The sequence below is a fragment of the Urocampus carinirostris genome, chromosome 9, assembly GCF_059441175.1.
Source record: "Urocampus carinirostris isolate Australia breed hairy pipefish chromosome 9, RoL_Ucar_1.0, whole genome shotgun sequence".
NCBI lineage: Eukaryota > Metazoa > Chordata > Actinopteri > Syngnathiformes > Syngnathidae > Urocampus > Urocampus carinirostris.
This window is the reverse complement of record NC_142357.1, coordinates 28,462,784-28,479,540: the sequence shown is the minus strand read 5'-3', so window position 1 is coordinate 28,479,540 and position 16,757 is coordinate 28,462,784. Positions and strand designations below refer to the sequence as shown.

The 16,757-nt window shown below is 39.4% G+C and overlaps 1 protein-coding gene across 1 annotated transcript in view; it reads left to right on the top strand.

Annotated features, from left to right (window-relative positions):
• Positions 1-16,757, top strand: part of flt4 (fms related receptor tyrosine kinase 4) — a 119,733-nt gene that overhangs the window by 48,330 nt on the left and 54,646 nt on the right. The window contains exons 6-8 of the mRNA XM_088343430.1: positions 14,536-14,675; positions 14,738-14,909; positions 16,358-16,475. Of these exons, the coding sequence (XP_088199556.1) occupies positions 14,536-14,675; positions 14,738-14,909; positions 16,358-16,475 (430 nt within the window). The remainder of the gene's footprint in view (positions 1-14,535; positions 14,676-14,737; positions 14,910-16,357; positions 16,476-16,757) is intronic.

Here is a 16,757-nt window from a genome sequence, read left to right as displayed (position 1 = left end):
CTTTATATTTGGAAAACCTATTTTTGCAATACACTATACCTGGAAAAAAAGAAAAAAAGTCTTGGACATAACTCAAAAATTTAGAAAGAAATATTCGAGTTGTTTAAAGACAAAATTGATATGGGGTGTCTTAACTCTTAGTTTTCAAGCTCTCAAGATTGCACAAGCCAAGCAATATGAATGCTATACTATTTCCCAAGATTGGTGTACCCTGGCCTTATATTTATATATTATGTGGCTATTTTTTATCAGTTTTAAGGGGTCGGCTACTATGTGAGTATATACGGTAATTTGAACTACTTCCTGGATTATAGATGGCTTCGGATTATACGCAATTTTTAAATGACTATTAGCTGTAACTAATAACTTTATTTTCAGTTTTGTGCCCAACACTACAGGTAAATAAGCGGCGGTGGTGGGTGTACTGAAGTGGGCAACAGAATAGCAATGAAGGGAGGAGGTTGTGTGAATTTGCAACTGGCTGTGCCAATTTCAGATAACTCCCATTTTGACGACTTGAATGGTAGCGTTGATCGTAGGGTGGAAAAATGAAAGTGTTGTTATTTTCTTCAGGAAAAAGAAACACAATACAAGAAATTGAAAACATTAAACAAGGGATTATTTTTGGGGATGAAAGCAAAGAAAATGTTTGTCCAACGCCAAATTATCGTTCGGATAAAACCTTGGTTGTATAACCGAGTTTACCGTCAATTACTCATGAGGTGTTTGTCCGCCAAAGATAACCACTTCAGTAAAACAGGCGACCACATTTTCTCATAAGGAAAGAATCTAATTACCTAGGGTTAGCGTGGGACAACCAAAAGCTAACTGCTGAGTTAATTAGAACTCTGTAGCTAACAAAAACAGCAGCATTGAATCATGTACACCAGGGGTGTCAAACCGGTGGCCTGCGGGCAGGATTAGGCCCGCTAATGGATTGAATCTGGCCCGCGAGACAATGCTGAGGCAAGAGCAAGAGAAAAACGAGCTGCAGGTTTAAATTTATCATTGATGTTGCCAAAGCCAGGTGCCTCTCACCAACGCTATACTTGTATTTTTTTTTCTCCCTCTCTCTCTCTTTCTCTCTCTCTCTCTCTTTCTCTCTCTCGCTCTCTCTCACTCTCTTTCTTTTCTCTCTTGCTCACCCTGTCTCTCTTGCTCTCTCTCTCTCCCTCGCTTTTTTCTCTCTCTTCCTCTATCTTGATTTTTGCTTTCTCTCTTTCTCTTTCTCGCTTGCTTTTCGCTTTCTCTCTCTCTCGCTTTCTCTCTCTCTTTTTTGCTTTTTGCTTTCTCTCTCTCACACTTTTCTCTCTCTCTCTCTCTCTCTCTCTCTCACATACTTTTCTCTCTCTGTCTCTCACTTTTCTCTCTCTAGCTTTTTGCTTTCTCTCTATCTCTTTTGCCTGCTTATCGCTTTCTCTCTATCTGTCTCTCTCTCTCGCTTTCTCTCTCGCTATCGCTTTTCTCTCTCTCTCTCTCTTTTGCTTTCCCTTTTTGCTTTCTCTCTATCTTGCTTGCTTTTCTCTCTCTCTCTCTCTCTCTCTCGCTTTCTTTCTCTCGATTTCTTTCTCTCTCGCTCTTACTTTTCTTTCTCTCTTTTGCTCTCGCTTTTCTCTCTCGGTCGCTTTTTGCTCTCTCTCACTCTCGCTTTTACTCTTGCTTTTCTTTCTCTCTCTCACTATTGCTTTTTTCTCTCTCTTTTGCTTTTCTCTTTCTCCCTCTATCTCTCTCTCTATATATCTCAGTTGCTCTCTCTCTTTTTGCTCTCTTGCTCTCTCTCTCTCCCGCTTTTTACTCTCTCTTTCTTTTCCCTTCTCTCTTTTTCTCTTCACTCTCTCTCTGGCTCTTGCTTTCCCCTTCTTCCTTTCTCTCTCTCTCTCTCTCTCTCTCTCTCTCTCTCTCTCTCTCTCTCTCTCTCTCTCGCTTTCCCCTTCTCTCTTTCTCTCTAATCTATTAGTCCGACCACCGAGAGAATGTTTGTTCTATCGTGTGGCCCCCGAGTGTGACACCCCTGATGTACACAGTCTCTCAGAAGAGGTGGTTTGTGTCTATCCACATGTTTCAAGCCTCCTGATTTCAAACATCAAGTTTGCACAGAATTATAATTTTAAAAAAAAATACACAGTATCTGAACAATATATGCAATATACATGACAGGTACTGGCTGTCTCATGTTCAGGAAAACTATAGGTAGACAAGAATACTTTTGAAGGAGAATGGCCGAAAATGCAAAATTTTTGACTTTTTTTGGTACACTTGGAATTTATTTGAAATGTTTCAGTAGTATCATTATTTTCCGTCAAAAAAACATACATAGCTGTTGATGGCAGCCTAGCTGGAGTGGATCTTTGATATCTGTAGCCGTATACGGCAACAAATGGGTAGTATTGTTTTGATGCGTGATCTTACCCTATCAGAACACTAATGAGAAATTGTTTAGTGAACAAAACACATCATGAGTGACATATCTATTAAAAGTTTAAAATGTTATTATTCAGCTCCAAAAACACAACATAAATTTATCCAGCACAGTCTGCCAAATTTCAAGCGCAGTTGTTGAATAATTAAAATGCCATTATACATTATCAATTATATGTTATTGCTTCCAATTTTGCGCCATTGTGTCATTTCCCCAAATGCGATTCTCCTCATTTATGGCAGCATGTGTGCCATTATGTGCACAGAACCAAAGGCGAGGAACAAATGGAACAACGGCCCGAGTGTTGCTTTGTGCAGTGGCGGCTCTGGACCAATCAGTGGGGCTCATTCAAATTGCTTGCAGCTAATGTTACCCTACCACCACATAAAACCAAGTCAGCCCACAACAATAGCCTATAATAATAAATTGGTTTTATGCTGTTGGTTGCTGAAATGTTGGCAGTCCTGTTGCCAATTTTCTGCAGTGCAAAAATGATGACGGATAAACCTCATACTTTTGGACCGTATTCAGAGTTTGTACGGGTGCTTCAAATCTTAGAAAAATGCTTGAATTTCAATGTGTTTTTAACGGTTAAGAAATTCTTAAATATTGGGTGAAGTTATTTAAATGCTTGACATTGTTGCTGTCTTTTTAAACCATGTTACTTAAAAATGACACTGACACTGTTCTCTGATGGCTAAGCTTTTCTCTTCTTCCCTCGTGATTAAAGGACAACTGGCATATGTTTGTGAAATGTGTCCTTGTGCAAAGATCAATTATGGACTTGTTATGGGCTACATCAAAAATGAATTCCCGCAACTGCAAATCTAAGCTACTGTATTTTTCAGCACTATAAGACGCAGCGGGTTATAAAGCGCACCCCCCAATAATGTTTTTTGTCCTATATTTTCCATACATAAGGCGCACCGGACTATAAGGCGCTATAGTGGGAACGTCCACATAACAGTCAGATAGTTCGGTCAAACTTATTAACCCCTTAACATTCCGAAGGCTCTCAAAGAAGCAAATACATGTCTCAGACACATACGGACATGGTGTCTGTACGATGTCACCAATTGCTCAAATGCGTTACTTGATTAGGAAGGTTAAACTCTCGTGATTTGAGAAATGCAAACCATTTCTTAGTTTCTATTTTCTCTTTCACTGGCAACTGTGTGGACAGCAAAGTAAGAATTTCATTGTGCAGGGAAACGTGGTTCTTACTGTGCATATGACAATAAACACTTTGAATTGAATTTAAAAATAGACTCATCACAGTTACATCAAGATCAGTCATAAACAAGATACTGGGAAAATATAAAGCCGTGGTAGCTCACCAAAGTCGTCTTGCAGCCATCACATTCAATAATAATACGCAACCATGGTCCTCTTACATCCGTGAGTGTAGTAAATCCAACCTCTTAAAATATGTACACACTCCAAAACAAATAAAATAAAAAATATGCCGAGAAGTATCTGCATTGATATAGGTTGCTTGTTGCTAGCTGTCTGTTTAGCCCCATAGTTCCTGATTACAAATACAAACTAGTAAAAAATGTTTTTTCCAGGCCGTAGAGCAAATTTGTGATCTTTTTCGACCAATTGCAAGCTTGGTTTTACGCCGTTTTAGCATGACCCTGAAAATGCTAAAAAGGACTTGCCTCCTTTACCTCTGAATAACTTATAGTGACCGATTCAAATGATGATTGACACATTGGTTAGGAAATGAAACGAGGGTATATATATCCTAGCGTACACCGCGGACTACTTCGCCTACGGGGGAAAATCTAGTCGGCGGCTGCTTGCCAAAGTTGCGAGACCTTGCGACTTACGATACGAACATTCGAGTTACGAACAACGGTACATATGAACCTTCTTTTTCGGATGTCGAAAAATATCCGGACATTACTGTAAGCTGTCAGAGGTCACCCAGCATCCACCCTGAATAAGAAATTCGCCTTCTACTTCCTATTTTGTGTGTATACACACTGCACTGTATCTCTAGCATGCTAAGAAAATTTTTTTTTTTGTTCAATATCTCGTGCATACATTCGATATAGTTGGTGTAAAGCTTAAAGAAGAGATGAGATGTTTCTTTTAAAATGAAATTGGAATAAGAAAGCTTGATGCGGTTGAGAAATTGGTTGGATCGCTTTTTTATCGTCCGCTTTTTACCACGAAGGAGGAAGTCGCCTAACTCTTCCAAGAGTAAGTTCAACTTAACTTTATTTATCTTTTTCTTTATAGTCAAGTCAAGTCATGCTTATTTGTGACACCCTTAATCACAAGAAGTTTCAAAGGGCTTCACAGACCACAGAGTGTCAATGGCGAATGTGTGGTTTTGTTTTCTTCGTAATTCAAGATGGCGACTGCGCATGGATACATGCTTGCGGCGAGCTCTCCAGCTAATCTTCTATTTATTGCCGTTCTCTTGTCTTTTTTGCTTTCACTTTTGGACACATGTGTGGCCAAAAACACTTACAGTAGGGACGAACTTATTCGGTTGGGAGGGCGTCTAAATTTCGATTATTCGGGCACTTTTTATACCGCCCATGATATACCGAGCGAACTTCAAAGAGACCCGGCATCCTTGTGGACAGCTATTCCTCTTAAAAAACGGCGGCGGCGGCCCCGTAAAGAAAGAAAACAGAAACGTGGCTGCCGTGCAGGTAGATGTGTGAAGCGTGTGAAGTCCAAGCAGCAAGATGGACGCGAGGATGTAACTAATTCCACCATTCATTCCTCGCCGGACAACCGACGCTTTGAACTCAGCGCTCACGAGCGGCCACAACGCCGGGAGCTTTTGAAGATCTCGACAAAGACTACAAAGAGTTCAGCTAAGTCAAATGATTCAGCAAAGCTGAAATTTGGTCTGTTAAATATTAGATCGCTTGCTCCAAAAGCTTTACTTGTTGATAACATTATTCGTGATTATAAACTTAACTGTATGGGTCTTTGTGAAACGTGGTTACGCCCGGATGAGCACTTAGCGCTAAATTATGCCTCTCCCCCAGACTACGAGAGTAGTCATATAGCACGCACGCTGAAAAGAGGTGGTGGTGTTGCGCTAATCTCTGAAAAATCGCTCAAATTTAATACACGTACCTCTAATAATTACAAAACGTTTGAGGCTCTTGTGATGCGGTCCCCTCAATTGTCAATTGATGTAATAACTATCTATCGTGCACCTGGGCCATACACAACTTTCTTAGACGAATTTGCTGAACTTTTGTCTGAACTAGTAACCTATGCAGACAAAATTATAATTATGGGAGACTTTAACATTCATATGAACTCCCCACACAGTTCACTTACTATTGCGTTTAGTTCTCTAATTGATGCATTTGGTTTTACTCAACTGGTTGACTTGCCAACCCATAAAAATGGGAACACGCTAGACTTGATTCTGACTCGAGGAGTTTTAACCTCAAACATTATGGTGCTACCGTGTACTACTGTTATCTCTGATCATTATTTAGTGACATTTGAGGTGCTAACTAAATGTAAAGTTAATAAAGCTGAGGGATCTAGCGGACGCAATATAAGCACTGGCACAGTTTCTGAGCTCTTTGAACTCCTTCCTGGAGCAGTTGCGTCCTTTCCTAAATACAATGGCTCGATTGACTCACTCATGAATGAGTTCAATACCACCCTGACTAGTGTGCTGGATTCAATAGCGCCCATAAAACTAAAATCACGTCCTAAAAGACGCACACCTTGGTTTACTGATGAAACTAGAACCCTTAAAAAAGAATGCAGGAAATGGGAGAGAAAATGGCGCGCTACCAAGCTTGAGGTTTTCCATCAAACCTGGTGTGACAGCTTGTTAAAGTATAAAGCGGCCCTTGCCTCTGCAAAATCGGCCTACCTTTCGAAGGTGATTGCGTCTCAAAAGAACAACCCCAAAGCCCTTTTTGACACTGTAGCATCGCTTACAAGGCAACAGGCTATCGCAGACAGTTCGACACACTCTGCTCAGGACTTAATGGTCTTCTTCACTAAGAAGATTCAATGCATACAGGAAGAAATTGCAAAAGATATTGTTAGTACCACACGTATTAAAGGACTGAAATTTACAGATGCACGACAGGGTGGCTGCCCTGGGAAAATGGCCGGTTTTAGTGAACTGTCACTTGATGATCTCAAACAAGTGGTGAATGCGGCCAAACCGACAACTTGCCAGTTCGACCCGCTCCCAGGTTCACTTATTAAAAGTCTTTTTAGCGTCCTTGGGCCTTCAGTTCTAAATATTATAAATACATCACTCTCCTCAGGTGTAGTTCCAGCAGCTTTTAAGTCCGCCGTTATTAAACCCACACTGAAACGACCCAACCTTGATCCAGAAATATTAAGTAATTACAGACCTGTGTCAAACCTACCTTTCCTCTCTAAAGTACTCGAAAGAGTAGTGGCACAGCAGCTGAATGCTTTCATATCGGAGAATAACCTTTTTGAATCCATGCAATCAGGATTCAGGGCTAACCACTCTACTGAGACAGCTCTGATCAAGGTAACAAATGATCTCCTAATGTCAATGGATTCTGGCGCTTCATCACTTTTGCTGCTGCTGGATCTTAGTGCTGCTTTTGACACAGTACGCCACAATATCCTACTAGAACGGTTGGAAAAATGGATTGGTCTCTCAGGAGCTGTCCTCTCGTGGTTCAAATCCTACCTCTCAGATAGGACACACTGTGTTAAATATGGTGAAACGACATCTGAGCCCTTTAATGTTACCTGCGGTGTTCCGCAGGGTTCAGTGCTCGGCCCCCTACTTTTCAACATTTACATGCTTCCGTTAGGTGATATTATTCGCAAGTACAATATCAGCTTCCATTGCTATGCAGACGACACTCAACTATATCTTCCGTTGGAGGAATCTTCCACACTAAACTGTGGAAATTTGGAGGCCTGTCTCACTGAGATAAAAGAGTGGATGTCACTCAACTTCTTGCGTCTTAACTCTGAAAAGACTGAAATGTTAGTCATTGGTCCTTCTAAATGCCGGGACTTATTCTCAAAAACTGCTGTGAACATTGACAAATGTCACATCACACAGAGTGACTCAGTTAAAAATTTAGGTGTCATATTTGACCCTGAACTATCCTTTGAGATGCATGTAAAACAAATTACTAGAACTGCCTTCTTCCATCTTCGCAACATTGCTAAAATCCGTTCAATACTGTCTCAGTCTGATGCGGAAACAATAATTCATGCATTTGTTACCTCCCGTCTCGATTACTGCAATGCACTACTCTCCGGTCTCCCGAAGTCCAGAATCAAGTCTCTTCAGCTAGTACAAAATGCCGCAGCGAGGCTCTTAACCAGGACAAAAAAGTACGATCACATAACACCGATTTTGGCTAACCTGCATTGGCTCCCAGTTAGCCAAAGATGTGACTTCAAAGTTCTCTTAGTATTGTACAAAATCATACATGGACTTGCTCCCTCTTATCTTTCAGATCTGATCTGCCACTATGTCCCGGGCCGAAGCCTACGATCTGAGAGTGCTGGTCTTCTGATGATCCCGAGAGCAAAGAAGTCTTCTGCTGGTTCGAGAGCGTTCTCCATCCGGGCACCGGTGCTGTGGAATGCTCTTCCCCCTGAGATTCGATCTGCAACCTCAGTGGAAATGTTTACATCTAAACTTAAAACTCACTTCTACTCCATTGCATACGAATAACCTACTCCTCTTGTCGGTTGAAAATAGTTTGTGTAATATAGTGTAACAATCTGTGAAGCCCTTTGAGACTCTTCGTGATTTAGGGCTATACAAATAAAAATGACTTGACTTGACTTGACTTGTTTTTCAGTACCATATTTTCACGACTATAAGGCGCACCGGGTTATAGGGCGCACCCCCCAAAAATAGTTTTTGGTCCTATACTTTCCATACATAAGGCGCACCGGATTATAAGGCGCTACAATGGGAACGTCGACAAAACAGTCAGATAGTTCAGTCAAACTTATTACCCCCTTAACATTCTGAAAGCTTCCAAAGAAGCAAATACGTGTCTCAGACATGTACGGACACAGTATCTGTACGATGTCACCAATCACTCAAATGCATCGTTCCACATATCATTTTGAAGGTTAAAGTCTTGGGATTCAAGAAATGCCAACCATTTCTTAGTTTCTATTTTATTTTTCACTGGTAACTGTGTGGACCGCAAAGTAAGAATTTTATTGTGCAGGGAAACGTGGTTCTTTACTGTGCATATGACAATGAACACTTTGAATTGAATTTAAAAATAGACTCATCACAGAAACATCAAGATCGTTCTAAAACAAGATACTGGGAAAATATAAAGCCGCACAGCTCACCTAAGTTCTCTTGCAGCCATCACGTTCAATAATAATACGCAACCATGGTCTTCTTACAACCGTGAGTGTAGTAAATCCAACCGTGTAAAATATTTACAAATACAGACTAGTAAAAAATGTTTTCTCTATGCCGTAGTGCAACCCAACGTGTGATTCACATTCATCTTTTTCGGCCAATTGCAGGCTTTGTTTTGCCCCGCTTTAGCCTATGCGAGCCTGTAAATGATGAAAAGGATCAGCCTCCTTTACCCCCGAATAACTTTAGCCAATAGTGACTGATTTAAATGATGATTGACACATTGGTTAGGAAATGAAACGCTGGTGTATAACAACATAACAACATACACCGCGGACTACTTTGCCTTCGGGGGAAAATCTAGTCGCCGGCTGCTTGCCTTAGTTGCGAGACTTTGCGACTTAATATTGATCCATATATAAGGCGCACTGTATTATAAGGCGCATGGTCAGCTTTTGAAAAAAACAAAAGGCTTTTAGGTGCACCTTATAGTCGTGAAAGTACGGTACTATGCTTTATCATTGAGCCTGCTTTGTAACGTTACGAATCATATTATTTTATTAATTGTTTTATTTTTAGTACAAAACAATACAAGGTACGTATACAAGCCTTAAACATACTTATATAAACCTTAAACATACAAAATATAGCACTGAAGCAACTTACAAACAACTTAGGAACCTTAGGTTCATAAGTAGGGCAGCGTATGTATACATGATTCACTGCGTCTATCTTCTTTTAAGGCTACTGGGAAATTGTAAAATTGGCCCTGAAAGTCCTAAAAAAGTGCTTGAGTTTTGTTGTTAAAAAGATGTACAAACCCTGAATATGGTAAGAAGAAAAATTGAGAATATGTTAATACAGAGGCAGATAAAACATTATAATTAACACGTCACGCTTGAGCTAATTATCAGTCATTGTTTTCGCAATACAATGAAAGCGTTTACAGAATACAATGAAGATGTAATAGTGTCTGGCAGGCTGACATTTTTGTGGCCAGATGTCTTATCTCATAAGAATAAACACCGTTCTTTGTAATCCTTCCTTGCCCATTCTGCTTTTTGTCAGGTTAACGCATGCATATTGGACCAAACTTTCACTTGTTCTTATGGCTTCATGGCTTGTTTTTCGTTTTGAAGGTGACTACAAAATTTGTTGCTGAGTCTTATTACCTCCAGAGATTGAATTGCCGTCTGATCAGCCCTTTTCTAGAAAATAAAACGAGTCCAAATAGAGTATTGATCTCCTTCTGTTATTTACAACTTTTGCCTCGGTACAACCTCAGCTAGCAATTTTAGAAATTAGTGACTGCACTCACGGCACTATATCTCAACTCCAAATCGATTATCAAATTAATCTGTGAAAGATTTTATCCTAAAATTATCCTTTAAAGCATTGGTTCTCAACTGGTCTGGTCTTGGAGTCGTCTTCTGAAGGGTTTGTCTTTGAGAGAGTGTTTTTGTTTCTTTTGGCTGCACAAAACAATTAGGTTTTTGTCCTTCCTTGTCTTCAATATAATACAATCCATATCTCATTTATTCTTTGCCGTATCCATGCTGAACGTGTGTAAACAAACTTTACCGGCCTTTTTGGTGTTGTGAAATTGCGGGTGTACACTTGTATTTGCACGACATCTTACTGTTTAGGAGTGTAATCTCCAGTTACTTTTGGACTGTATTATTTTGTCCTGAAAACTTCTGGTTTGTGACCCACCAGCTGAGAAACATTGCTTTAAAGGATGTCCTGTTTAGACAGTACAGTAATCCCTCGGTTATCGCGGTTAACGTGGTCCGAGACCACCCGCGAAAACTGAAAATCCGCGAAGTAGCCGCGCCCCTTCAAAAATGCTTAAAAAAACGTATACAGGTATACAGTATGAATGTATTAACCGCTCCCAACCACATGCAGCCATTGCAGCTCATTTTGCTTATTAACACTACCGGTTAGATATTGAAACAGTTACACAGTGAAAATGTGATATTTGATGAGTGTTTGTGAAAGGGAAACAACAGTTAAAAAAATGGTCTGTGTTCATTTTAATGAAAGTGAAAGAGCTACCATCTGACAATAACAACATACTTTAGCTAGCGGCATCGAACGGCTTTTACAACAAATACACAAAACCACACACAATTAGCCGTGTTTAGGTAGTACAAACAACCGCTCGCTTTTGGTATAATAAAAGTCAAACTTGAGATGAAATGTGACAGAAGAGAATATACTCACGTCGCGTCGCCGAGTTCTTCCATGATAAAAAGCGCCACATAAGAAGGGGGTGAGGTGGGAGAAGTTGAAGGAGGGGGACGGGGGGGTGAGCGAAGCGGTAACTCACCATGACTAAGCGTTGTGTCAGGGCCTCCCCCTCCCCTTCACAAGAGTGTCCTCACCGTGTCCTCAGTTGACATAAGCTCGCGCTTGCTCAAGTCAATAAATGCTTTTGTTGAGAAGGTAAGGTAGATTTTTTAGACCCGTGAAGCTCTGAACCCGCAAAAGTTGAACCGCGAACTAGCGAGGATTCCACTGTATTCATATCCTAAGAATTCCATCTCCCAACAGTAAATATTTTGTGAATTTTAACCGTCACAAATTTGGAATGATCCTCTTTGTGGTAAAAGACAATAAATAGTTTAACATTTTATCATGTTGGAGCATAGTTTTGTAATACACCATTTGGCTAATTCAGTATCATTGTTTTTACCACACAAAAAAGTTAATGTTTTAAAAACAAAATGTGTATTTGTACATTAAAATTACTGTAATGCCTCTTTTATGTCAGTTATTGGGGACCAGAACACCCCCTGGCATGCGAAAATCCGCAGAGTAGATGCCCTGTCCCACATTTTTAATATATGCTCTGTTGACCCCCATTCGAAGCAATAGTCGAACGGGATCATGGATCACAACTGGAGCCATGATGTTTTGACGACGCAAATTTGCTTTTTCAAACCCTGCAATCAGTAATAATCAAACAGGGATATTGGATTGAGATCACATGTATTTCATTTTTGGCAGGGTATATGCTAATTGCGCATCTGGTAAAAAAGAGACACCACGCTCACACCACTAGGCGATCGGGAATAATGGATCATGGCCAAGCCTGTAAAATTAATTTTAAGTATAAAGAACGTGGGGGAGGTGACTGCACGGACATCACTAATTTACTCGCTCGGCCCCTGCGCTCACCAATAGTCGAACGAGGATATTGGATCAGGGCCCATTAGTGCAGTTCTTTTAAGGCCGGTCAAAATTGCAATTGTACATCCAATACACTGGCAGCAAGGCCTGAATTTTGTTTCATGTTTTTAAAAACTTTAAATGAATATCTTTTTTCAACCTCCGATGTACTGTGGCCGCGAAATATGAAGTCCAAAGCAGTGAGGGGTTACGGTCATCATTGTGGAAGTAGAAGGTTTCTGAAGGATGCTCGTGATTTGCATTTTCTGGATGTAACGTATAACATTTTCAGCTATTTACCTCTCATATTTTTTTGCCAAATGGTAATGAACTTAATAAATTATGTTCACAATCTTTATTTTGATCATTCTGATTACTCATAATGAAATGAGAATTGTTTTATTCACCCAAATTATAAACAAAATAATCAACAAATTAGTAGATTACTAAAATAATCAACGGTTGCTACTTATAATTGAATCATTAGTTCAGTTGATAAGATTCAACTTAAATTGACACTCAAAATAAGGAGAGACATCAATGGCTTTTGACCTGCCAAGGACAGGGAGAGAAGTCTTCAGGTAAGGAATTCCAACCCATTGTAAAGGCCCTCCCCTGAGCCCTTTTTTATTATTATATATCCTAGGTTACAAAAGCAGATCCACACAAATAAACTTAACATTTATCATTTACTTATATTACACTGGCCCATAACCGGATTTTAAGCAGAAGAAAATGTTTTCACCACTATGAAGTAATTCTGAAATAAACACTGGTTGAGGGTAAGGCCAAATTCGTCATTGGAGGCCAAAAGCAACAGCCGCAGGAGTCGGGAAGAGGAACGTGGACCCGGTCTTGAATCAGAACGTTTAAACAATCACACGACCGCAAAATCCGACACCCACGTCAGCGCTATACCGAACACTGATCGGCGTTTCCAACAACCACAGTGGACCGTGTCCAATGATATCTATACTGTGTGGGTTTTATCTTCAATGATGAATTAGCCACGTCCTGGTCACATCAATATTCTCCCACATCTATAGAAACAATGTGAGTTTGTGGATAGTCAAGGTGTCTCAAACTCGAGGACCAGGGGCCATTTGCGGCCCTCAGTATGATAGTTTGATAATTCATCCATCCAGTATCCGCACCGCTTATCTTCAGTAGGGTTGCGTGGGTGCCGAAGCCCATCCCAGCTATCTTCGGGCAGTGGGTAGGGGACACCCTGGACTGGTTGCCAGCCAGACGCGAGGCACACAGAGATAGACAACTCACTTGCTCATTCATACCTAGGGACAACTCGGACCTGCCAATTAACCATACATGCATGTTTTTGGAATGTGGGAGGAAACCGGAATGCCCGGAGGAAACCCACGCAAGCATGAGGAGAGCAGGCAAACTCCACACGGGAAGTTTCAATCTCATGGCCTCAGAACTGTGCCACACACGCGCTAACCACTGCTGTGCTGCTTAGTTTGATAATATTAAATATTATTAATAATTATTTTATATTAGATATATAATAATGAAGCTGGCGGCTGAGTGGTTAGCATGTCCGCGGCACATTTCTAAGGTCATGGAATCAAACCTTCCTGTGCGGAGTTTGCATGTTCTCCCTGTGCTTGCTTGGCCAAATTGTCCCTAGGTGTGAATGAGCGAATAGGTTGTGTTTCTCTGTGTGCCCTGCAACTAGCTGGCAACCAGTTCAGGGTGACCCCTGCCCACTGCCTGAAGATAGATGGGATGGGCTCCAGCACCCCCACGACCCTACTGAGGATAAGTGGTGCAGATAATGGATGGATGGATAATGAAGCCGAAAAAATAATAACACTAATAATAAGAAAACTATAAGATCTTTTAATAAATAATAAACACCTCCACACGTCAAAAAATAAAATAACTCCAACAAACAATCAATTAACGGGACAGGGTGTATTTATTACGAGACCACTAGAGGTGGCTGTATTATCTCGTGCAACTGAAAACGGGGGCTAAATATCAGAAGTGGGAATAAAAATTATGAATACACAAAGTGACCACCAAGCATCATCTCTTCTGATTTTTTTGTCTAGCCTATTGTAAGATTTTGGCTAACTGTGCAGCAAGAATGCTAAATATGATGTCAGCTTCCTATAGGTGCGGCAAGTTTTATATTAAATACAAGGAAAAAGGAGGGATAGAGAAAGCAGATAATTAAATAAAAGAAAAAAATTACTTAAGGAAAAACAAGGTAAACATTGTACTGGTAGAAAAGGAAAGGATCTGTTTGCTTGTATGTTTGTATGTGTGTCTGCCCACCCACGAAAAGGGTGAAGGAGATATGAAGATATGACCAAACATCTTTTCTTTTGGATCCTATTTTGTGTTGGGAATTAAACATGATATTTGAAAGCAGTGGAATGTTTTTATCCAAAAGTTTTTCTTGTGGAAAATCTTATTTGGCCCAACCTCACCTCTGGCGGTCCGCAAGTAAATTAAGTTAAGACCCCTGGTATAGTCAGACAGTTCCTCTGGTCCTTCAAGCTTTGTTTCCTTTGGTCTCAAGGAAGGGAAAAACTGCTGACTCCTGTATGTCACTTTGACCCTCTTCCCTGGGCAGGAAGTCGGGTTTACGATGTCAAGCTGTTTCCTGAAGATCCGGTGGAGATGATCGCTGGGGAGGCCCTCACCCTCAACTGCACGGTCCAGGTGGAGTTCGACGCCTGGGTGACCATCAAGTGGTCCTACCCGGGAAAACAGGTTAGCACTGAGCTTAGTTCCGCAGCGGTAAACCAATCTCACTCATCTTTTCCCGCAAACAGACCAACAACTCGGTGGACACGAGAAACCATCGGGATGCGCTGTCTCATGCCACTGAAGCAGTCAACATCCTGACCATCCAAAGTGCCTCCGCTAAGGATTCGGGCTCGTACACCTGCAACGTCACCACCGTGGACTCCACGTATGCAAAGACGATGCAGGTCGTAGTTCACGGTAAACCAAGATGCTTACATTTCATCAATAAAATATTGGGAATGTGTATTATTGGGGGATTATCAGTCTGCAAATCTGCTTAATGTATTAAAAAAAAAAATATTTCGCTGGCAGATCTCATTATACTATTTTCCCAGTGATATTTTGAAAATAATCAGTGTCTACATCAATCATGGATAGTTTCACAATGATTGCATTTTATATGGTTTTATAATTGTAAAAGTAATGTACTATTTATTATTATTATTATTTAATTTTCCCTTTAGCTATTGGATTCACTGCAATTAGTAAATTTAAATAATTTAATTTGAATAATATAAAATAACACACACACATATATTATATACATATATATATATATATATATATATATATATATATATATATATATATATATATATATATATATAGATATATATATATATATATATATATATATATAGATATATAGATATATAGATAGATGGATAGATAGATATAGATAGATGGATAGATAGATATATACTGAACATATATGCATATATATATATATATATATATATATATATATATATATATATATATATATATATATATATATATACAATGAACATATATTCATATATATATATATATATAATATATGTATATATATGTATATATATATATATATATAGAGAGAGAGAGAGAGAGAGAGAGAACTAAATATAGATATCTAGACAGATATCTAGACAGATATCTAGATATATACATACATATACATATAGATTTAAAAAAAAAATTGATTTTTTTTTTTTTTAAATTAAAAAAAAATCTTTATAACTCGGAAAATAATACAAATACTAATGAAATGTGTAATATTTTAAATGAATGAATAAACTAAGGGTAACATATTGACTATAGAAAAAAATGTCCAAGAGTTATGTCTTTGTCATTTTTTTTGTAAGAAGTCCTGTGTGTAAAACCTTCAGTGTATCCTTGACATTTTAATAATCATATTTTCAGACACTGCTCATTGAATACTCTATTCTCTGTAACAGCTTCAGCCATTTTTAGATCATGTTTTTCTTCCATCGCAAGCGAAATACTTAGCGTGCCTTTGAAGACGTTTCCCTATGAAACCAAATAAAGGCTCCATCAGTTAATTCAATAATGCTAAATCAGACCTGGAGAGTATCCACGAACAGGCTTTTGTTAACAGACTCCGGCTCTGACAATTCAAATCGGGACGCAGAAAAGAAAAAAAGATTGAATGGCTACTTAACCTCTTGGCGGCGAATGCCGACATTAACATAAAAATAACTCCAGGAGAAAATGAGTCAAACCCTTATGCTTTTATGCGTGGGTCATGATTTAAATATGCGCTGCCCTCTTCTTGTATTTCAACAGCTAACAGACAACAAAAGGCGGCCTAGCTTCGCTTCTCTTTGTATCGTTTGCCAAGTAGAATCTCTTGTCTTTTATCTCAGAAAAGCCATTTATAAACCTGGACTACAGAAGTGGGTCAGTGGTGGAGGTAACATCCGGCCAGAAGTCATTCAAATTGCATGTGAACGTATCTGCGTTCCCCGCACCTGAAACACGATGGTAAGTAGGGCTTCAACTAACGATTAATCTAATACTGATGATTAGTCAAATAATCGGATGATAATTTAAATATATATTATTTTACTTAGCATGAAGTCGATTGGATTATGTGCAGGGTTCGTATGAGTGATTGAAATCCTTGTAAATTATTAAATTTTAATGTTGTGTTTTCAAGAATTGAAGTGCTTTAATTTTGGGTGAAGTGCTTATAAATGCATAAAATTGTTATCATGTTCTCAACAAGTCTGCTTGAAAATGACGCTGACACTGCTCTCATTTGTG